The 23724-nt window shown below is 34.9% G+C and overlaps 1 protein-coding gene across 3 annotated transcripts in view; it reads right to left on the minus strand.

Moving 5' to 3' along the window:
- The window catches only part of BRWD1 (bromodomain and WD repeat domain containing 1), a 128003-nt gene that overhangs the window by 34740 nt on the left and 69539 nt on the right, over positions 1-23724 (minus strand). For all 3 annotated transcript variants that reach the window (XM_059921577.1, XM_059921576.1, XM_059921574.1), the window contains 9 exons: positions 21070-21201; positions 14394-14488; positions 12032-12221; positions 10228-10353; positions 10026-10133; positions 7479-7603; positions 6727-6809; positions 3194-3305; positions 2296-2357 (listed from right to left, as the gene is read on the minus strand). In XM_059921577.1, the coding sequence (XP_059777560.1) occupies positions 2296-2357; positions 3194-3305; positions 6727-6809; positions 7479-7603; positions 10026-10133; positions 10228-10353; positions 12032-12221; positions 14394-14488; positions 21070-21201 (1033 nt within the window). The remainder of the gene's footprint in view (positions 1-2295; positions 2358-3193; positions 3306-6726; positions 6810-7478; positions 7604-10025; positions 10134-10227; positions 10354-12031; positions 12222-14393; positions 14489-21069; positions 21202-23724) is intronic.

Consider the following 23724-nt stretch of genomic DNA (forward strand, 5'->3'; position numbering starts at 1 on the left):
TGCCTCCTGATATGATGCACTGAGAAAGCCACAACATCACTTCTCTGACACTCTTGCCAAATATGCAAACTCTGGACTTAATCATGAGGAAACATCAGACAAATGCAAACTGAGAGAAATTCTACAAAGTAAGTGGCCAGTGCTCTTCAAAAGTGTCATCGTCATGAAAGATAATGGAAAGATTCAGGGATTCCAGACTAAAGGAGACTAAGAAGACATGGCAATGAAATCCAATGTGTGAAAGAACATTAAGACCATGTCAAAATTTGAAAAAGGTCTATAAGATTAGAATTGTATCAATGGTATTTCCTGATTTTGATAAATGCACTGTACTTGGGTTAAGATGTTAACATTTGAGAAAACTGGGTGTTCAGAAATTTTTCATACTCTTTTTGTAATATTCTTAAGTTTGAAATTATTTCAAAATGAAATGTTTAAAAAGTGCAGTAAAAATTGATAATGGAAGAGTGTGCACATTTTTAAAAAGAACAAGAGGCAATGTAAATATTCAGAGAATAGTTTCTTGAAAACTATTTTTTAAAAAAGAAAAATGTCAACTGAAAGAAGACAAACGTATCAATCTAACAATCTGATAGGTAAAACGATATTTTAATATTTTAAATTATTATTTAAAATATTATTATTTTAATATACCTTTCCGAGACTGATAATGCAAATGAGCTTTTCTTCATATGCCTCCAAATTTATTTTTCTGCCTGTTCATGTCTTTTGACAACTCTTCTAAAGACTTATTGGCCTCATTAACATGTAAAATCTCTTTATGTAAGTGCTTTCATTGATTTGGTATCGTTTACAAAGCGGCAGCTATAACTAGCAGTTAAAAGCACTGGTTGGTGTCAGATGGCTTAGGCTAGAATCCAAACTCCTAACCTTTCTAGAGGTGTGTGACTTAGCTAAGTTACTGAAAACGCTCTGAGCCTGAGTTCCTTCATCTGTAAAATTAATAATAGAGCATCACCTCAGAGTAAGATTAAATTAATGGATACATATGAAGTTCTTAGCAGCAGAGTAAGACCTCAAAAAAATGTTGGTTTTCACTTATCTATATATGCTTTATGCAATGCAAAATGTCATTTCATATTGCTAAGTATTATTTGTTAAGATACTAAGCTCAAAAGAAAACTTAATAAAGGAGTCACTGGTGACTTTCAAGAGTGTAGTTATTTAAAACAAATTTTTTTGAAAAAAACTTCTTAGTGGGAAGCAGCTGCATAGCACAGGGAGATCAGCTCGGTGCTTTGTGACCACCTAGAGGGGTGGCATAGGGAGGGTGGGAGGGAGACGCAAGAGGGAGGAGATATGGGGATATATGTATCTGTATAGCTGATTCACTTTATTATAAAGCAGAAACTAACACACCATTGTAAAGCAATTATACTCCAATAAAGATGTTAAAAAAAACAAAAAGAGAAAAAAAAAAAAAAACTCCTTATTTCCAAAGTAAAGTAAGGCAACAGTTGATGGAGATATGTCAGAGAATAAAACACAAAGGAAAAAGGGCTTGATCCTTAAGGCAGACACAAGAAGAAAACACAGAGCAAAGATTTCATGTGTCAAAAATGGTGGATGTGGAAGGACACAAGTTCTTGCATGTTTTTATGTTGAATCAACACTAATATAAAAGAAAGCTTGATAGTGGAGAGATGGGAGGCAACAGATATATAGGGTACCCCTTCAAAAAGTTTAACAAGAGTGAAGTAATTCAGTAGCAAAATGTTCAAGAAAACGAAATGAAAGCTGTTTTAAGGTACAAGACACAAATCCAAACTTGAATGGAGATAGGAAGGAGGAAACTAAAATTGATGGAGGGAATGAACTAAGTGTAAATACCAGGTCCAAGAGAAGTTCAAAGGAGTGGGACAGCAAGCACTGGAGAAGAGATGGCCTTTGGAACAGAGGCCTCTACCTCTCAGACAAGTTGAGGTAATGCGAAAGACCGACGCAAGCCAGGTTAGAGCTCTTCTCTGAAGAAAGAACAAGGGTAAAGGAATAAGGATGAGGAAAGGGAAATGGAGGCTATGTGAAGGAGATCAAGAAGAGACTAAAGCACAGTTACATGAGAAATGACAGTTGGTGACTAAGATACAGCGAGCAACAAGCTGGAAACAAGATACGAATTAAGGAGCCAGATACACATAATTCTGTTCACTTGTTTTAGTAAAGCTCACAGTTACCATAATTTAAAAATGTTTCTCAAAGACCACAAATGTGCTCTATGTGCATTAGTAAGATAAAAACTTGAAAATATATTTTCATTGTTTAAAAATTACATACCATTATCAGGTATTGGTTCCATGTCCCAAGGGCTAAGTTTTTCAATTTCAGTATTGTCCCACCTGTTAAAACCAAAAAAAGTCTGGTTAGCCTTTCATAAAGACAATTGATAGCATGTAAAAAATAGATAACTAATGAGAACACTGTGTATAACACAGGGAGCTCTACTCAGTGCTCTGTGGTGACCTACATGGGAAGGAAATCCAAAAAAGAGGGGATATATGTGTATGTATAGTTGATTCACTTTGCTGTACAGCAGAAACTAACACAACATTGTAAAGCAACTATACTCCAATAAAAAAAAAAACAAAAAACAAAAAAACCTGTGGCTAATACTAGGCACCCACTACAAGAGTAAACAAAAAGATAGAAAATGCAAAAATTAACCTCACTGTAGCAGTAAGTTTAAATATTAACAGTATGGTTTTTTTCAAATAGATTATAACAAACAAGTGTAAAAATGTATGGTGGATTCAAGGACAAAACCAGAAATCCTGTGTGGCCTGCACCCAGGGTAAGTGAAGAAAGACAGTGTGAAGGCCTTGAATGCCACACTTCAGAATGTGGACTTTGTTTCCACAGCCAATGGAAAGGCAGCACAGACTTTTTTTGAACAAGGGAAATGAAGTAACATGTGCTCCTGAACAATGATCCTGCAATATTGGGTTGAGGAAATATTAGGAGGCTACAAAAAAGGTCCCAGGGAAGCAAGTAGAACCTGTACCAAGGCGGGTACTAGTAACAGAGGCATTCTAGAGAGATGCTGCAAAGGTGAGACTGACGTGACTTAACAATGAACTCAATGGTGTTTTTTTTAACCTGAAACACGTCATTCATACCACAACCTGCCGCAATGAACAAATGTTTGTAGATGACTGCTTTTCATCTGCATACATACCTAACAATGTAACACTGGAAATGACTATCAGGGTACTGTGGCTGATACGGCTCTTGACTCAGCACCGTTCCAAACCACCAAGCATCGTCAATGATAGAACGAAACCTGTCACCTATAAGAGAGACGACCAAGTCTGAGACATCAATTTGCTAACATTAACATTTTTAACTTATAAAATACCTATGACACAGATAAAACAAATCAAATAATATTTTTATCTTAAACTTAGCCATTCTTCGCCACTTATCTGCAATCTTTAGTGATAAAACATACGTGAAAAAGACATAGTACTACACTCGGTAATTTACCAAAGGTATAAAACCATAGAATACAGTTGATGATAACGGTTCATGACTAGGTTCCATTATTTAATGGATCCAAATGCCCACTCCAAAATAAGTTCTATTACAAAGAACAAAATTTAACAAAACTCAAAAATCTTTTACAACGATGTATACAAATCGATAAATATTTAATAAGCATATTAAATATACTTATGAAATATGTAACATTTCCTGAATAAAACAAGTTATAAACGTATCATCAGAAGTTAATCCATGATTCTTCTAAAGTTGCTGCTATATATATATCTCCACATAAAACGGTGTTCTAATTCTTAAGATCTCATAATAAAAATCAGGTCTAAATGTACCCTTGAAAATACTTATTTATTATTTAAAAGAATTAAACATCCACATACCCCATTATCTCAGCATAATATAAAAGCAGGCAAGCAGACCTTAGGAGAGCTCCCTATACAAACCAAAGTAACTGGAAAGAATACTTCAACTGACTTCAGTGATTTTAGATTATACATACACATTTCTAAGTGTATTCTATAACTGTTAACAACTTTTAGAGAAAGAAACTGTATTCGATCTTTGTTTTACATATATTACAAAAGAAACACAAACTGCTATAATAACCCTATCTCCTCCTTCCCATCCATCCCATCGTTTTCAAAACAAAATCAATATAAAAAAAGTTACTTATCCTTCATTAATAATTCTTTGCTAGATTAACAATACTTTCTTCAAGAAAAGTTTTACAGAAATAGTATCAATCAAAATTAAAGCTACATATCACTCCCAAGAAAGAGAATAATCCCCACAAATAGTCTTGACTAAAGAAAGTATGCTTTCAATAAATTCTGTAAAACTGAAAAAAATAGTAATATCACAACTATTGGAGCTACATGTTTTGAGGTTAATATATTTTCAAATTTATATAAACATGATCTTTATGTATATTTTACTTCAAAATCATTAGAAACCCATAAGCCCCTCATCCCACCACCCTTCTACCATTAATAAAATTCTACTTTTGACAGTATTTCATTAATACAGATATTCCAAAACAACACTTCAACTTTAAAAAGAAGTCTTAATAAATTTTAACAACAAACCTTTTTAATGGAAGGAATATACTAAAATTTTGATGTAGCACCATGGTTTCTGTCCAATTCTATAAATAACCCAATTTAACAAATATCAATTATAATATTTGTTACAGTAAGTATTACTGTAATAATAACAAATCCAGGGGCTTCATTTTGAGAAGTCTAATACAAAAATATATGGTTACTAAGGGAGCCAGTCTTTGACACCAAGAATTAGTTAGGTAATATTTTTCTTCCCTATTTATCTAATATTAGAATACTTTCAGTTGAGATAAAAATAGTTCTTTGGTGTAAGACTAAAAACTTTAAATTAAAAGGAGGCTTAAAAAATTCATTTTCTCATGGTAAAAATGGGCTTTTCTATTCCATTAAGATTTTTCAAATAAACCTATTTTGGCTAGTCAAAAGCAGGATAAACATCTGCTCAGTAAAAAGTTCTCACAGGCAACTTCCTATAATAACTGCTCAAACTTCAGGAGAAGAAGTAAGATTTTTATGGGGGAGCAAAAACAAATTAATTAGCATAGAAGATATGATACAATAATTTCACAACCTCAAAAATAAAACAAAACCCACCAAATTACAAGGGGTAGTCAGGAACCAATCTCTAGCATTTACTTGTAGAGAATCAAGGTTAAGAAATTTTTTTGAATGGGCATGTTGGTAGAACAAAATGAGAGCTTCTAATTTACACATCATGGGGGTTGAAAACCAGATTGGCTAGGAAACTATAAAGTTCTTTGGGACTTGGCTGTACAACATTAACTTCTACATATTCCAGCTGTCTGGTTTGTTTTTTGTTTTGTTCTGTTTCGTCTTTGGTGGCTAGATGTTTCTCTTCAAGAAAACTTTCCTTTACACCTCCAGTCCCCAAAATAACCCTGATTACTTGTGTGGACGTTACCATTAAAAATAGTCTACTAAAAAAAAAAAAAAGTGCAACGGGAGGGGCCGCGATAGTGAGAGGCCCGCGCACCGCGATGAAGAGTGGCCCGCGCACCGCGATGAAGAGTGGCCCCCGCTGGCCGCAACTAGAGAAAGCCCTCGCACAAAACGAAGACCCAACACAGCTAAAAATAAATAAATAAATAAATAAATAAATAAATAAATAAATAAATAAATAAATAAATAAATAGAGTAGCTATTAATTTAAAAAAAAAAAAAAGTCTACTAAGAGCAGCCACACTCTCCGATAAGATTTCGTTTCAAATAGGGACAACTCAGGGAATTTATTTACCTGTTTCTATTGCCTGCAGAAAAAGGCAGCAGGAATTAGGAAAATTAATGAGGTCTTAACATCATTTATGAATGTGTACACCAGCTGACACAGCCTAGGTAGAACTTAGTATTTCACTAAAATTGATAAAAGGAGAATGACTTCTCATTCTCCTAGGTAACTAAAGTCAAACTCAATACATGAGCTCCCCAGACAGCATTACATACTGGAAAGTAATACATATACACCTGTGAAATAACTATTACAGTTGCTGGCCTAATTACAGTCATCAATTATGTCCTAAGGAGATTAATAACCTACACAAGTCTAAGCAAGTGAGCCTACCAGCCTGCCTTAAATAGTCACCATGAAAACCACATTGAAACCACATTCAAAAAGCCACATTCAAAAGTTAGTGCCTACATTTAGGTGATTTTATTTTTTCTGTTGACCCATACAATTCATGGTTATAAAGCGTAAGTTTTACACAAATTTTTTATTTTTTAAAGGAATGGTTACCTCAAGTCAACCTATTTAAGTCTGGGTTGATATGATTATCAAAGGTAAGATATTCTGGCATACCAGAACATTATTGCGTTATTTTTCAACTTTCTTATTGTTTTACATTACAGGTAATTTTGTGAATTATACCAGTGTCACATTAAAGATGGAAGTAATGCAGTGTGGACAAGTCTGAAAGGAAATAGAAGGTCTACTCTAGCCTATACTCCAGGAGTAAGAAATCATCCTTCCAAAATGTCACATACCATACCAAGCCCTAAGCAAAATATACTTAGCAGTCTTATATTTCTTTCCAGAATTTACACGTTTGCATCCACCATAATAAGCAGCACCACAACCAAAAAATTTAGAGCAATAAAATGAGAGATTCATTTCTCAGGGTAAGGACAGACTTACAAGACTGCCAGTTCCTCTGTCTTGCTTCATCGTAAAATTGACGCAGTACAAGAAAGTCAATAACATCTGGCATATCATGATATCTAAACAAAAATAAAAGACTGTTAAATTTCCTGCACAGCAGGTTATAGTCTAGAGCAGCAATGTCCAAAAGAAATACAATGGGAGCCACATATGTAATTTTTAATTTTTGACTAGCCTTATTAAAGTAAAAAGAAACCTCTGAAATTAATTTTAATAGTGTATTTTATTTAACCCAATATATCCTAAATATTGTTTCACCACATAATCAATACAAAATAATGAGATATTTTACATTCTTTGCCTTCATACCAAGCCTTCAAAATCCAATGTGTACACTTAATCACACTCAATTCAAATTAGCAACAGTTCAAGTCCTCGGCAGCCACACCTGGCTAACAGCTACCATATCGGACAGCACAGGTTTAGCAAATTATTTATTCTAACATTTTCTCAAAACAAATGCAGAAGCAATTTCCACTACAGGCCAGAATTCTCTACACATTTAAGTGGCATGAAAAAATGTATAAAACACGCTCCTGGCCTAATTGCTGCTGCAGTACCAGTATTTTTACTTCCAGTGGGTCCCATCTATCAGAACTTCAACTTACATCTTGGGCTGTCCACAGTGCTCTACTATTTACCCTGCAGCTGAATGCAGAGGACATGCTGATCAGCGAGAGGGAAAATCTAAATTTAAATAATTTCATTTTTTAAAAAGTAACACATACCTAATAGAGAAAGATTTGTCCATAAGTTTTCCAGTCGCAGGATCTATAAATGCTAGCTTGAGGCAACAAAGTGTAGGGGGACCAACCTCATATCGTATTCCAACTATTTTGACCAACTCTTGATCCTTTAACAGATATTTTTAAAAGAATAAATGGTTAAAATAAAGCAATTCCTCAAGATTATAATTCTCCACATGTTGCCAAATTAAGTCAGCTCACAATTTAGAATTCCAAAGCAGAAGAGGGGTTTAATTTACCATTATTTACAATAGTTTTTGCTAAATCTTCACATCTTTTTGAAGACCGGTATTTAACACTGTTTCTAACGTAAGGAATATACTAACTTTAGAAAAAAACACAACAAAAGTATAAGAAGGAACGCACAAATCACCCATCAGCTCAGTATCTAAACACAACCACTGTGCACAATCAGAATTTCCTTCTGGCTTTCTTCTCTTCCTAGAGAAACATTTTCATTTATATAATTTTGTACTACGCAAATCAAACTATGTAAGCATTTGGCTTATTATTCTTCAAAAACTTGACATTAAATTTCTACCTAATACATTTCAATAAATATTTGTTGAAGATCTATGCGCCATGACCTATTCCAGGCAGTAGGGGTAACACAGGGAATGGGAGAAACTTCCTACCATGATAGAGCATCCTACTCATTCTACTGTAATTAGCCTTCCCCCAATACCTGTTTCCTTAATACTAAGAATATGAGATGATTCATCCATTTATTCACTGCACAAAATGTTATTGTTATAATGTGCCAAACAAAGTGCTAAAAATACAGTTGGTTCTCATTATCTGCAGCATTCTTACTATTCTGTAGTGCCACCCAAAATGATGAATTAGTGAGTTCCCAGTGAATACTGAACCACTGCTCCTGGAGGGAATACAAGGCTAGGTGGCTACAGGCCCCCAGTCGTAACATTTCAGTCACCTAATTAAGATAGTATCTTGTGTAATGTGAATTTCTATGTAAAGACATGTCATTTAATCTAGGTTGTTGAGTCATTAACATTGAACTCACAACCAACAGCACTATGACTCATGCCTAAAAGAAGCTTATCTAACACACAGATTTTCTCCATAAGGTACATCATCACCTTCTTGTACATGGTAACACAAGACAGCACTTTAGCACTACGCTAGGGGGCCATCTTAAACAGCAAGTCACCAACACAAAAATCTGAAAAAAAAGCACAAAAATCTGAAAAATGTTTAATGTGGCACCGAATAGACTGCAAAAAGAACACTTATTTACAATATGAGAGCTCAAAAGAAGGAAGTATCACCTTGTTCAACCTCAGCTGAGAACATGCTGGGCAGACAACTCAAATCTTTTGCCACACTGTGCATGTCTGCAAAGGACTAGAAAGCACCTTGAGTACTGATTTTGGTGTTACAAATAGCAAACAGTGAGAAAGACAAATTCGTAAATACAGAAAACAAGAAAAATGAGGATCAGCTGTCCTCAGGTACACAGTAATAAGTGAAAGAGACATAAATTTGAATGTATCTGAAGCCAAATTCATAGAAGTAGAGCCACTGAGTTTTTTCATCTTCTAACAGTTAATGAAAGTATCAAAACTATGAAGTATAAAGATTAAAAATCACCTGTAATACTACTCTACATGTAATCACCACTAACATTTTAATGTATTTATTTTGGTTGACCATATGTCTTTAAATTTTTATCATAACCAAAAACAGAACTTCACATCCCATTTTTCCTCTTAGTAACACACTGTGAATATGTAACATTCATTCCACAAACATTTTAAAAGCCTCGGCTACATGGTGGGCTCTACATAGTAGCCAAATGTGTGAATATATCATGGTTTGGTTCATTCAGTACTGTGGGATATTTGGATTTTTTCCTAATTTTTTGTTTTTATAAACAGTGATATAGAATTTAAATTTGTATGCACTTCTGGTTGTTTCCTAAATTACCAAAAGTAGAACTGCTGATTTAAAAGGTCTAAATATGTTCAGTTTCAATTCCAACTGCCAAGATACCCTATGGGGAGCCTGCACCTGTTTCATGCACCCTTATCACCAAGTTGAACAACTATTAACAAACCTAAACCTTTGCTACTTGTTAAAACATGGTATTTTCTTTCTTTAAATGTTAAAAATATATATATACATAAAATTGGTTAAGTACAGAGAAGCTAAAGTTTTTTCTGTATTTTATTACATGTGAGGTTGAACCTTTTTTTCCAATTTGTATTGGTTTTTTTGAAAACTTGCACTTCTTTTGAAAATCTGTCCTGGGTACAATCATTTTAAGATTAATGATATATACAGCCAAGCTGCCTTCCAATAATGGACAGAGTGCCCACTGACAAGCATGTCTTCTGAATAGACCTTAATGCTTAGCAGGTAATAGCTGAAATGTTTTTAAGTTGGAAATTAACAGAAAGGTAGTAATGAAGTATGCCTCCAGTAGGTTATTTTTAATGGATTTATAAATAATTTAACTATACATGTATGTGCTAAATGCTTAATGATTTAATGATACCATCATCTTACCCTAAGATCCATTTTTCTCCATGGCTCCTTGTTAGGGTTCAGTTCATAAATGTTATTTCTTCTGACAGCCTCAATATAAGCTTCATGACCCTGTCGAAAATATATTACCTACAAAAGGGAAGTATACATTTAAAAATAAAAACCTAAGAGTAATATTAATTTTACGTTCCATATTCACATTTTTAAACTTTATTACTCTCACCTCATCACCCATTTGAGGAACAAAAGGAGACTTCCGAAGTGTGGTGTCAGTTATCCAAACCGGAGGATGAAATTCATATAAGCGTTCCATGTTTGCAAGCTCTGCCTGAGTCATCCTCCGCAGATTCTGCCAAGGGGAAACGAACAAAGTTTAATAGAATAGAAAGGGGCAGTGTGCACTGTTTAATTGAAAAACAAAAGACTTCACCATTCAGAATGGCTGTTTTATTAGCATGTCACCTAATGATTAGTTTTTAAACAGCATACATATTTGGTTCTTTAACATACATAGGAACATTATCAGCTGTTGCAAGCACTGTAGATCTACCTAGCACTTTCCTAGCGTCTCCTGAATTTCTAACAGATTCTGCATAGCACTTTACATCCTATGTAGCGGGTCTAATTTCCAGCTGGATCCTCTTCAACACACTAAGGCTGCTTTGCCAAGACTCCACAGTGAATTTCACCACAGACTAATCATCTCAGGGAGTCTCCTCTTGATTTGAGGTTTTAAGGCTGGTAATTTTACATATGATATCACATGTGGAATCTAAAATATGATACAAATGAACTTTTATGAAATAGAAACAAGACTCACAGACACAGAGAACAACTAGTGGTTGCCAAGGGGGAGGGGGGTGGTACAGGGATGGAATGGGAGTTTGGGGTTAGCAAATGCAAACTATTATATTTAGGATGGATAAACAACAAGGTCCTACTGTATAGCACAGGGAACTATATTCAATATTCTGTGATAAACCATAATGGAAAAAAATTAAAAAAAAAAAAGACTGGTAATTTAAAAATATAACCACAAATTCTTTGATATGCCTCCTTTCCTCTTTAAGAGGTGGAGCCTAAGTATACTGCACTCAATGTGGGCTCCAACTACTTCTAACAAATAGAAAAAAGCAGAAGTAACAATGTGCAACTTCCAAGACTAGGTCATAAAAGGCTTAGTTAGCCCTTGCTTAATTTTTGGATCACTTGCTGTGGGGACAATCAGCTACCATGTCAAGAAGACACTCAAGCAGCCCTATGGAGGAGCCCATATGGTAAGGAACTGAGGCCAGCAGCCAACTGCCCTATGAACAAACTTCAAAGATCCACCCCCAGTCAAGCCTTTAGACAACTGTGACCCAAGCTAACATGATGACTGCAACCTCATCAGCCAAAACTCAGCTAATCAGTTCCCAAATTCCTGATTCATCAAAACATGAAATAATAAATGTTTCTTGTTTTTAAGCTAAGTTCCAAGATGATCTGTTACACAGCAATAGATACCTAATACAAAGACATAGCATCTTTAAATAACAACAGCTACCTATATGACAGGAGCACATGTAGCACTGTACATGGAACAAGGTATAGCAATATTACAATTAGGAGAAAAGTATGAAGACAGAACATGTCAAATGAAAATGGGAAACAGGACAACAGCAGACAAAACAAGAATAAAGGATCTTAAAATGCCTTGAAGTATATTTTTGGTGTTGGAACTGGAGGACAAAATAAGAGTTATGGTGGGGATCTGAGCAAAATAGAGCTTTCCCTCTAAGTTACAGATTCAGAAAGGTATAAGTGCCAAGTCCAACTCAGAGCAGATTAGAGAAGTTTTAATAACAAAGGAGATTTTCCAAAAATAAGTTTGTTTGCATTTTACGTTTGACTCCTGATGATGTATGTCGATCAGAAAAATAATAGTAATAAAGCCTACAAATTCCCAAAGATTTCTAATTTCTAAATATGGACAGAAACTATAAAAGTGTAGATAGATGGTATTTTTAAAGATATACTTTTCTTACCTCTTTTTTAGGCTTATTTTCTTTCTTTCTCTTTCGTCTCCTTTTTGGAGGAGATAAATTCTCAGTAGACATTTCGTCCTCTGAACTACTACGAAACCGAGTAATTCGTCGACGGGATGACGTTCGTAAAGGAGGCTGCAGATTGATGCCTGCGTCAGCCGTCCAATCAGAATATCTAGATGAAGAGCCACTAGAGAGGAAAACAGTTTCAGTTGTACAGAACCAGAATCTAAGCCCTAAGAGTAAATTCATCCTACAACCTTAAGAAAGGAGAGACAACAAGGAGGAAAGAAAAGATCCTGGGAAGATTCGACTGCCCTCCCTATCAGTGCATACTGAAATGACCAAAGACCATGAGAAGGAGAAAAATCTTCACTGACGCTGGGAATTAGGAAAGGATATAAGCCTGAGAAATTTTTTGTAAGTATAATTTGGATGAGACCTCATAGAAGACAACATCTAGAGCCAACTACTAATACCCTTTCCAAAAGTGAAGTATAGCTACGAAAGCAGGAGAGACTGTGCAGAAGAGCAGCGCGCCCCCTAAACCGCAGGAGGCTCCAAAATGGTACTAGAACTTGTAACTGGAATGACAAACCGTCAGTGACTACACTGAGAGCCACAAGGAAAGCACAGAACAGAAAGCTCTAAGTGGACAAAGCTTCTTGCCAACAGGGGGACTCTCCCTGATATGAGAAAAGATCCCAGAGAGGGCCTAGTCCTAACCTACCCTGGAGCAAAAGCAGAGTCAAATAGGAAACTAGAAAACTAGCCCCTGGCCCACTCCCAGCTTTAGCAAACACAGAAAAGGATAAAAATCCTCTACTGGGGCCATCATTGTCCAACCACATACCTCTCAGCCTTGATAAAACACACAGTTCCAAAAGCTATTTATTACAAATATTATTTTTGTATTATATTTTATGTTATAAAAAGAGCTGTTTTAAAAATCTTAAGAGCATCTGCTTTGTACAATAAAATTCAAGAAAAGTTAAATTAAAAGATAGTGAATACAGAGATAGAAAGGACAATGGTGGTTGCCAGGGGTGGGTGGGGTGGAGTGGCAAACTGTTGTTTAGTAGGTATACAGTCTCGGTTTTGCAAGATGAAATGAGTTCTGGAGATTGGGTGCACAACACTGTGAATGTACTTAACACTATTGAACTGTACAATTAAAAACAGTTAAGATGGTGAATTTTATGTTCTGTGTATTTCACCACAATTAAAATTAAGTTAACAAACAAAAACAAGGGTAGACAAGTGCTCTAGAAATCACTCCAGCTCCTAAGCATAATGGAATAAAAGACAAGAAAGGAAGCCAGGAGTATGGTATGGTGGTCTGTAAAGCACAGTATCAATGGAAATTAAAATAATCTGAGTCATATTTAGAAGGGAGAATTTTCTAGACTTGGTGATGGAAATGTTATGAAGAGAGAATGATATCCAGGTTTCTGGCTGGAGCATCTGCCAGGACAAAGTTGACATTTACCAAGACAAGGAACAGATGTTAACATCTTAGTCCCATGAAATTTGGATACCAAAACTAAACAAAAGGTAATACGTATGATAAAATAAAGTTTATATTTTAAGGCAGGACGGGAAAAATTAAACATAAAATTCTCTGTGTCCATTTGGGCCTCCACCCTCCCTAACGTGCAGCGGGCATCGGCATTAAACATTAACCAGAGCTGCTCAAAGATGGGAGTGTCTGCTCAACAGTAAAGATCAATTTTTTTCTTTCTTCTGACGTTAGCAATTTAACTTCTTAAAAGAATAACATTCTTTCCCAGCTCTGTAGGGGGTCATAGTACTTGGTGCTCACTTTGTAAAAGTTTACCTGGACTATGTATTCTTGGTGAACTTTATATAAAATAGCAGTATGTCATCCTGATGTACCATCATTTCTAACAGGGGGAACAGTTCTCAGAGCTTCCTGAGAATCTCTTTCCCGGTTATAATCCTCAGTTTGGCTTGAATAAAATTCCCTTTTTTTTTTCTTCTTGATAGTTAATTGAACTTTCATCAACGTATGCAATAACTAATAATAAATTCAACGGTGATTTTATCACACAGACGTTGTATACTCCTCTTTATAAACGTAGCCCAAGACTAAACTGATGTTTTGAGTACACATATTTACACTGTTGGCTCAAATGTTTTATAGTCAAAAAAAAAATACCCAAAATGTTTTCTGTAGAAACAGCTGTTAATCCAGCTTTCTTCTCCTTTTAAATGTATTAAAAACTCAATGTTAGTTGTTCCACAGTTGGAAGCTCTTACACCTTGAATGCCATTCAAGTATGATGCCATTCAACGTCATGACTAAAATGCTTAGAAGATTAAAACGAGTAAAAACAGGTACCTTGAACTTTCACTGTCACTTTCACTTCTTCTATCACTTTTCCATTCTTCTTCTTCAGAAGAACAAGAACCTTCACTTTGATCACATGAAGTCTCCTAATTTTGTGAGGGGGAGAAAAATAAAATAAAAATCTTGATCTCTGAGATTAAATAACACAAGTCAAGAGAAACCACACAGTCATTCTAATCATCTCAGGAGTAAGTATGATAACCAGGTAATAAAATAGGTAAACTTAAAACAAAAAGCAAGTGTCTTTACTACACCCTTTTTCTTATCAAAGAATTAGGCAACAGAAAATATTTGTGAGACTTAACACTACTACTATTAACAAAAAAAACTGATACAAGAGGCCATTCTCTGAGCAAAGTTAATAAGTCAATGTAAATGTTCTCAGCGTTTTGAACTCAAGCCACTGTAATAGGTGGGTAGTGGTATCTCATTTTACTTTCAATTCTCTAATGACATATGATGTTGAGCACCTTTTCATGTGCTTATCTGCCATCTGTATATCTTCTTTAACGAAGTCCCTGTTAGATCTTTTGTCGATTTTTAAATTGGGTTGTGTTCTTATTGAGTTTTAAGAATACAAGTCCTGGACTTCCCTGGTGGTGCAGTGGTTAAGAATCTGCCTGCCAATGCAAGGGACACGGGTTCGAGCCCTGGCCCGGGAAGATCCCACATGCCACAGAGCAACTAAGCCCGTGCGCCACAACTACTGAGCCTGAGCTCTAGAGACCGCAAGCCATAACTACTGAGCCCATGTGCCACAACTACTGAAGCCTGCACACCTAGAGCCCATGCTCCGCAACAAGAGAAGCCACGACAATGAGAAGCCCGCGCACGGCAACGAAGAGTAGCCCCTGCTCACCGCAACTAGAGAAAGCCCACGCACAGCAACAAAGAACCAACGCAGCCAAAAATAAATAAATAAATAAATTTATTTTTTTTAAAAAAAGACCTTCCCAGTCCTTTTCTCAAAAAAAATTAAAAAAAAAAAAAGAATACAAGTCCTACCACCTAGAGGGGCGGGATAGGGAGGGTGGGAGGGAGACGCAAGAGAGAGGAGATATGGGGATATATGTATAGCTGATTCACTTTGTTATAAAGCAGAAACTAACACACCATTGTAAAGCAATTATACTCCAATAAAGATGTTAAAACAAAATTTCTTTAATAAAAAAAAAAAGAATACAAGTCCTTTATCAGACATGAGTTTTACAAGTATTTTCTCCCAGTCCATGGCTTGTCTTTTCATTCTCTTAACAGTATCTTTCAGGCTTTTCTATTTGTCAAGTTTTTCCTTCATGGATCATGCTATTGGAATTTTATCTAAAAAGTGATCATTACACCCAAGGTCACCTAGATTTTTATTATATGTTATCTTTTAGAAATTTTATAATTTTGTGTTTTACATTTACATTAAGTTTATGATATATTTTGAGTTAATTTTTGTGAAAAGACTGTGTCTAGATTTTTTTATTTTGTTTGCATGTGGATATCCAGTTGTTCCACACCACTTGTTGAAAAGACAACGCTTTGTCCATTGAGTTGTCTTTGTTCCTCCATCAAACACTAGTTGAGTATATTTGTATTGGTCTACTTCTGGGTTCCTTATTCTATTCCATTGATATATTTGTCTATTTTTTCACCAGTACGACACTGTCTTGAAACCTGGAGATTTATACTAAGTCTTAATGTCAGGTAATATCTATCAGTCCTGCACCTTTGTTGTTCTTCAGTACTGTTAGCTATTCTGGGTCATTTTTTTCTCCAAACAAACTTCAGAATCTCTTTGCCAATATCCACAAAATAAACTTGCTGGGATTTTGACTGCAACTGTGTTGAATCTACAGATAAGTTGGGAAGAAATACTATCTTAAAAAGATGTGAAGCACAGGAACTCTCATTCACTGTTCATCAGAATACAAAATGTAACACAACCACTTTGGATAATAGTTGGGCAGTTTCTTACAGAGCTAAATATAAACTTATCATAGAGGAAAATTAAACTCATACTACTAGAAAGTAGTCAATGTGAAAAGGCCACATACTGTTTGATCCAACTATATGACATTCTAGAAAAGTCAAAACTATGGAAACAGTAAAAAGATCAGTGGTTGCCCGTAGCTCAGGAAGAGGGAGGGAGTGATGATTAAGTACAGCAGAGGGGGGGTTTAGGACAGTGGAACTGTTCTGTATGATACTATTATGGTAGGTACATAACATTATGCATTTGTCTAAACCCATACAACACAGAGTGATCCCTAATGTAAACTACAGAATTTAGTTAATGATAATGTATAAAATTGGTTCATCAGTTGTTGCAAATGTACCACACTAAATCAAGATGTTATTAATAGGAAACACTTAGGGAAACAGTATATGGGAACTCGCTGTACTTACTGTGTAATTTTTTTTAAACCTGAAACATGGAAGTCTTTAAAGGAAGAGAGGGGAACAAGTAGCTAATTCCCACAACCCTAATAGCTGCCGTCTACTTTAAATTCTGGTCTTGGATACTAAGCAGGTACTTTTAAATTGAGATACAACCTTTTCCTATAACAGCTACTTACATTAAGTGAATCATAAATGGATAATGAAAATGCTGTAGAGAAACAAAACTAAAAAGATGGAATTGCAAGGAAATAGCTATTTTGTTTACTTCATTTGAGTAGGCAAAATGCAAAGTAAACATATTCTTAAAAAATGTTCCTCAAAATGTGAGCCCAATGCTATTCAAGGAGTACAGATTCCTAGTAGGCCAACCACACTAGATCTACTCAACAGGAGTCTGCTTTTTATGCTCAAAATAGACTTCTAAAAAATCACAGTAATAAAATAAACTCTTCAAATCTACTACCTGGAAACCATGCATTCTGGGAAAAAGTTTTAAATGTTTTATCTGCATTAACTCTCAAAATATTTCTGTAAACAGAAGCAGGGTTAAGATAAAGCTAATGAAACTTAAGTTTCAGAGGCTTTCAATTTAACTTGCCTACCAAGGCCCTGTGTCTATTTGTAACTTTGAATTCTTTTTCTAAAGAACGTCCCTAAAATTATACAAGATTCAAACCCCACAAATCTTGGATCCGTCTTGCCAATGAGTTTTGTATTATCTCAAGTCACTACCTGCCCACTACTACCTTTTCATATATAGAGAAACCCAAGGCTAAGAAATGTAAAGAAATACGCCTGGGGTCACAGAAGAGTAAGTATAAGAAATGGAATCAGAAACCAGGCCAACTCTAAAACCCATACTTTTTCTACTATCAGTGCTTTCCAAACCAAAGCGTAATGGAACCAACATACACATATACACAACAATCTCCAGCCATCTGCAACACTCAGGAGAATGAATTCATACTACTGTAGGAGGTAAACTACCATAACACAAAATTATGACTTATCTTAAAAGGTCAAGTGGATTTAACATTCTACATTATACTTGTGTTAATTTAAAAGTTCCCCATTAATTGCAAATAGACCAAATTAAGACATAAAATCATAAGATTAATACTACTGATCTAAAAATTAAAACTCAATCTATAATCATTCCTGATTTTTCAGAAACACTTAAGAAAATAAGAATTAGTTGATATTTCCCTAGCATAATATATATGTATACTGTAGAAACCTAAAACAAAGCATCTTACTTATTGTGAAAATAGCAGACACATTTCCACTGACAACAGGAATATGGTCCACTATCTCCACTAGTGTCCACCAATGTACTGGAAGTATTAAATACTGCAATTAGACAAGAAAAGTCAATTAAAAGTATAAAAATTAGAAGAGAAGTAGTAAAACTGAATACTGTATAAATGAGAGTGTACCTGGAAAACGGCACAGAATCCAATGATAAAATTAACTCAAAAATACAGTAATGTAGCAGGGTGGAAAAAATTAAAACTTGAAGGGGGAAAAAAGGCCAAAAACACGATAGAAAAATGGCCAAGAGACATGAAACACAATGCACAAAGATGAAATGGACTCTAAATATATAAAAATATGTTCAACTTCACACATAAGAGAAATGTAAACTACACTGTAAATAAACCAAAGACAAAAAGACAAATATTGTGATTCCACTTACATGAGGTACCTAAAATAGGCAAATTCATAGAGACAGAAAGTATAAGAGAGGTTACCAGGGGCTGGGAAGAGAAGGAAATGGGGAGTTCTTGTTTAATGAGTACAGAGCTGCTATTTGGGATGATGAAAAAGTGCTAGAAATGAAGAGCAGTGATGGTTGCATACATCTGTAAATGCAGTTAATGCCACTGAACTGTATAGTTAAAAACAGCTAATGGTAAATTTCATGTTACATATAATATTCTATCACATAAAAGAATAGCCAAAACATATAAAAAATAAAACTAAGATACCATCTCTCGCCAATTAAATTGGCAAAAATTAGAAAGTGTAACACACTGTTGGTAAACAGTAAGAAAACGGACACTCTCTTACGCCACAGGGAGGAAAGCAAGTTGGAATTCTCCTTTATGAGGAATTTTTATCAGCATCTCATAAGATGCAAACGTGTTTATCTTTGGGCCCAGCAATCCCATTTCAAGGAATGTACCCCGCCCCCAATAACATCTCCATCATTAGAAAAATACATACATCTACAAGATTATTCATTGTAGCATTATTTAAAATGAAAACGCTGTAAACATCCTAAATGCCCATAACCAGGAGAGTGGTTAAATAAACTCTGTTATAATCAGATAACTTAAATATGATACAACTCTTTAAAAATAAATAAATAAATAAGGAAGGCATTTATGAACTGATACAAAGTGATTTTAAGAATATTTTAAGTGAAAAAACCCAAGTGCAAAAGAGTATCTGTGGTATGCAACATTTTGTGTACAAAAGGAGAAATAATAAAATATACATGTATCTAATTGAGTATATAGGGGAAAGAAAAAGAAAAACACAGGAAAGATATGCCAGAAACCAGTGAGGATGGATGGGAACATTTATCATAATTACCCCAAATCATTAAAGGTTAAAACATGCTCAATACATATAAAGAAGAAGAAAATAAATAAGAAAGGTCTTACACAAAATCATTTAAGTGAACGGTTAGCAGCTAACATTATTGGATATTAGGCAGTGTTTTAAACACTTTACATGGTTAACTAAATGAATTCTCACAACACCTCTGAGGGACATACTATTAATTACTTTTACAGATATAGGCAGAGGCACAAAAGTTTAACCAACTTGTCGAAGTAGAAGAATTTGGATTTAAATTCAAACCCTATGTTTGACTACACCCTAATGCTTCACAGAGGAATTCAAATAAATTGTTCATCCTTATGTAACATTTCAATCCTCAAAACATTACTGATTAGAAAATACTAACATTCTAATATTAACCTTTAAAAACTCTTTACAGAAATACTGGTTTCCCCCAAAAAAATCAAAAAGAAGAACAGTAACTTACATATGATTATTGTAAGTCAAGAAAAGGGTTAAGACAAAGACTGCTTAGATATGACGGCAAAAGCACAAGCAACTAAGGAAAAAACAAACTAGACTTCATCAAAATGTAAAACTTTTGTGCTTCAGAGGAAACAAGCAAAGAAGTGAAAAGACAATCCAATAAATGGGAGAATATATTTCAAAGTCATACATCTGATATAAAGGATTTGTATCCAGAATGTATAAAGAACCCTTATAGCAATAAAAAAGACAACCAAATTGAAAAATGGGCCAGAGATTTGCATAGATATTTCTCCAAAGACATACAAGTGGAAAACAGCACACGAAAACATGTTCAACATCATTAGTCATTAGGAGAATGTAATCAAGACCACAGTGAGATACCATTTCACATCCACCAGGACAACTGAAATCAAAAGGACAGAACATAACAAGTGTGGACAAGGATGTGGAGAAACTGGAAACTTCATACATTACTGACTGGGAATATAAAATAATACAGCCACTTTGGAAAACAGTCTGGCAATTCCTCAAAAGGTAAAAATACAGAGTTACCATATGACCCACCAAATTGACTCATAGATATAAACCCAAATGAACTGAAAACTTATGGCCAAACAAAACCCTGTACGTTAATGCTGATAAGGAGCAACATCCATAACAGTCAAAGAGTAGAAATAATACAAATGTCCACCAGCTGATGAGTGGGTAAACAAACTGTGGTCTATTCATATAATGGAATATTGGGCAATGAAAAAGAATGAAGTATTCATCCATGCTATACATGGAATCAGCCTTGAACATTACATAGTAAGTGAAAAAAGCCAGTCACAAGATCATACTGTATGCTTCCATTAAATGAAATGTCCAGAATACAAAAATCCACGGGGATAGAAAGATTAGTGGTTGCCAGTGGCTTGGGTGGAGTGGGAATGGGAAGTACTTGCAAATGGGTACAGGGTTTCTTTTTAGGTGATTAAAATATTTTGAAATTAAATAGTGGTGGTGATGGTACAATTTTGTTAATATACTAAAACCACTGGATTGTACACTTATATGGTACAACAAAGCTGTTCAAAATTGTTAGAGAAATTCAAAATGTGAAACTTCATCTTAATATCTAGAGAATACTATACTTTCACAAAATTTCAAGGTAGATTCCAAGTAAAGAATTAAGACAAATTATTCAAGATTATTTTATATATTTTAAAGTTATGAAACTGACATGTCTTACGGAGCTTGAAGATTCATTTCCAGAAGACAACTCAAGCCGTCCAAGATTTCTTCTACCATAATTTGGATATTTACGCCTACATGTCCTCTGCCTAGACTGTGACATCAAAGCCACGGAATCAGACTGAAACACAAACATGCAGATGAAAATCAACACTTAAATAAGTACCATCTTCAATAAAGTATTTCGCATTCTATCTAATCCCAAAAGGATTTAAGGCAAAAATAATAATAATAATAGTTCAAAAAATAAAATATTCTTGAATGGGTATTTTTGCCACATACTGTTAACCAAGATTGGTTTTTGTTACTTTTAAGATATTTAGAAGACATGGCTAAATTTAGGCACATTAGATCATCATTTTCCAAACTAAACCATAAGTTAATTGGCTTACCATAAATTAGATAATAATAACTATAATCCAAAAAAGAAATCACTTTAAAATATATATCTTAGAAGTGAAAATATATATTCATATATTATGATGCAGTAACCAACCTTAAGGAATATATCACTGTGTGAATACACAGGTATAGAGAAATATCTGAAATGATCCTCAAATATCAATCCTAGTTATTTCCAGGTTTTAACTTTTTGGATGATTTGTTGTCAGTACTTTTCAGTTGTGCTTGAATTTTTTAAGTATCTTTTTTAAAAATTAAAACAAAATAATTAAATAATCTTTTAAAATCAGCCAAATAAAATAGCTAGATTGAAACGGCGGTGGGGCGGGGGGGGGCGGGGGGAGGGCACATGCTATTCCTCAAACACCAAAGTCACGTATGCGAGATCACTCAGTGAAAGTACATATTCCCAGAACTGATATACAAATCAATTTTCACGTTAGTGCCATCTGTTTGATAATCATCGGGATGTTTTATCATTTCAACATATCCTGAACAATATATCCTGGCTGATTTTAATACAGCTCATTTTTCCTTAATTTGTCAGTACTTTTTTTGTTAAAGCAAAAACTCCTATTAATGAATTTCATGACTAATAATATGTATATTCAGATGGACCAAAACTACCACTGAGAAGAACAAGAAAATCTGTCAAAATATATCTTTTTAAAAAAACGGTTTGAGGGCCCTATATACCTAACAAGGCTATGAAGATTTACAGGACCAATACACAAAAAAGGATACAAGCAATAAAAAAGAACCCTAGAATTTCACTCTGGAAGAGGAAGCTGAAAGGTTTAGCAGGTAAGCAAAAAACTGACAGACTAAACTCTTGAGTCATGCTAACAAAAATTACAACTCGGAGTCTCCTAAGTACAGGCAAACACCTCAAGCTTCAGCTGTTAGCCCATAGGGCTATAATCTAGACCTATAGGTAAACTACAGATAAACAGTAATCCCAAGGAACTAAAAGCCCATCCTTGTCTGGGTAAAGGTGATACAGGTTTGAGAGTGGCCCTAGCAGCCTACCAGAAGCAAATTAAAACCTTCTCTGGAGAAGAAATGTTATCATAGGCTTCAAACCATCTCTAACATTTAACATTCAATCAAAAACACACGCAACAAAGAAAATGTGATTGTAAAAAAATGAGAAAAAAATCAACACAGAATGCAAACAGATTAACAGGCAAACAAGATACTGAAATAATGAAATTACCAGAAATGGGTTTTTTAAATAACCAGGGCTGATTTTCAAGGAATTAAAATAATGAGAACTTCAGCAGAAAACTGAAAACTCTGGAAAATTCTGAACAGAAAAATACAATAACTAAAACTAAGAATACAAGGTTATTAGCAGGATACACACAGCTGAAGAGAACTAACTAAATGGAATATATTCGGTCATAAAAAAATTCAGAACAGCAAGAAACAGCCTAAAAACAAAAAAGACAGAAAATAGGGCTTCCCTGGTGGCGCCGTGGTTAAGAATCCGCCTGCCAGTGCAGGGGACACGGCTTCGAGCCCTGGTCCGGGAAGACCCCACATGCCGCGGAGCAACTAAGCCCGTGCGCCACAACTACTGAGCCTGTACTCTAGAGCCCGCGAGCCACAACTACTGAGCCCGTGTGCCACAACTACTGAAGCCTGCGCACCTAGAGCCTGTGCTCCGCAACAAGAGAAGCCACCGCAGTGAGAAGCCTGCGCACCGCAACAAAGAGTAGCCCCTGCTCGCTGCAACTAGAGAAAGCAGCGCACAGCAACAAAGAACCAAAGCAGCCAAAAATAAATTTATTAAAAAAAAAAAAGACAAAATAAAAGGGAAAGACAGGAAGTAAAGGATAAAAACATGTACTATGCAAACATTAGCCAAAAGAAAGGTAGCACAGCTACATTCATATACAAGAATTTGAAGAATAAAGCATTACTAGAGATAAGTTCATAACGGTAAAAGGTTCAATTCAGTAGGAAAAAGGGAAATTCTAAATTTGTACACACCAAATAACATAGCTTCAAACCACACAAAGCAAAGTAAGTAGAAACAAAGAAATCTACAAACATAGTGAGACTTTAATACTTATCTCACTATAAGCAAGAGTGCAATCGTTTTGAAACCACATGTGGCATTAACTACTAAAGTTGAATATACACATATTCTATGCTCCAATAATTTCACTCCAGTGCATATACTCAAAAGAAATACACAGACGGATACCAAGAAATATGTACAAAATGTTGAAAGCAA

The sequence above is a fragment of the Balaenoptera ricei genome, chromosome 4, assembly GCF_028023285.1.
Source record: "Balaenoptera ricei isolate mBalRic1 chromosome 4, mBalRic1.hap2, whole genome shotgun sequence".
Classification (NCBI taxonomy): domain Eukaryota; kingdom Metazoa; phylum Chordata; class Mammalia; order Artiodactyla; family Balaenopteridae; genus Balaenoptera; species Balaenoptera ricei.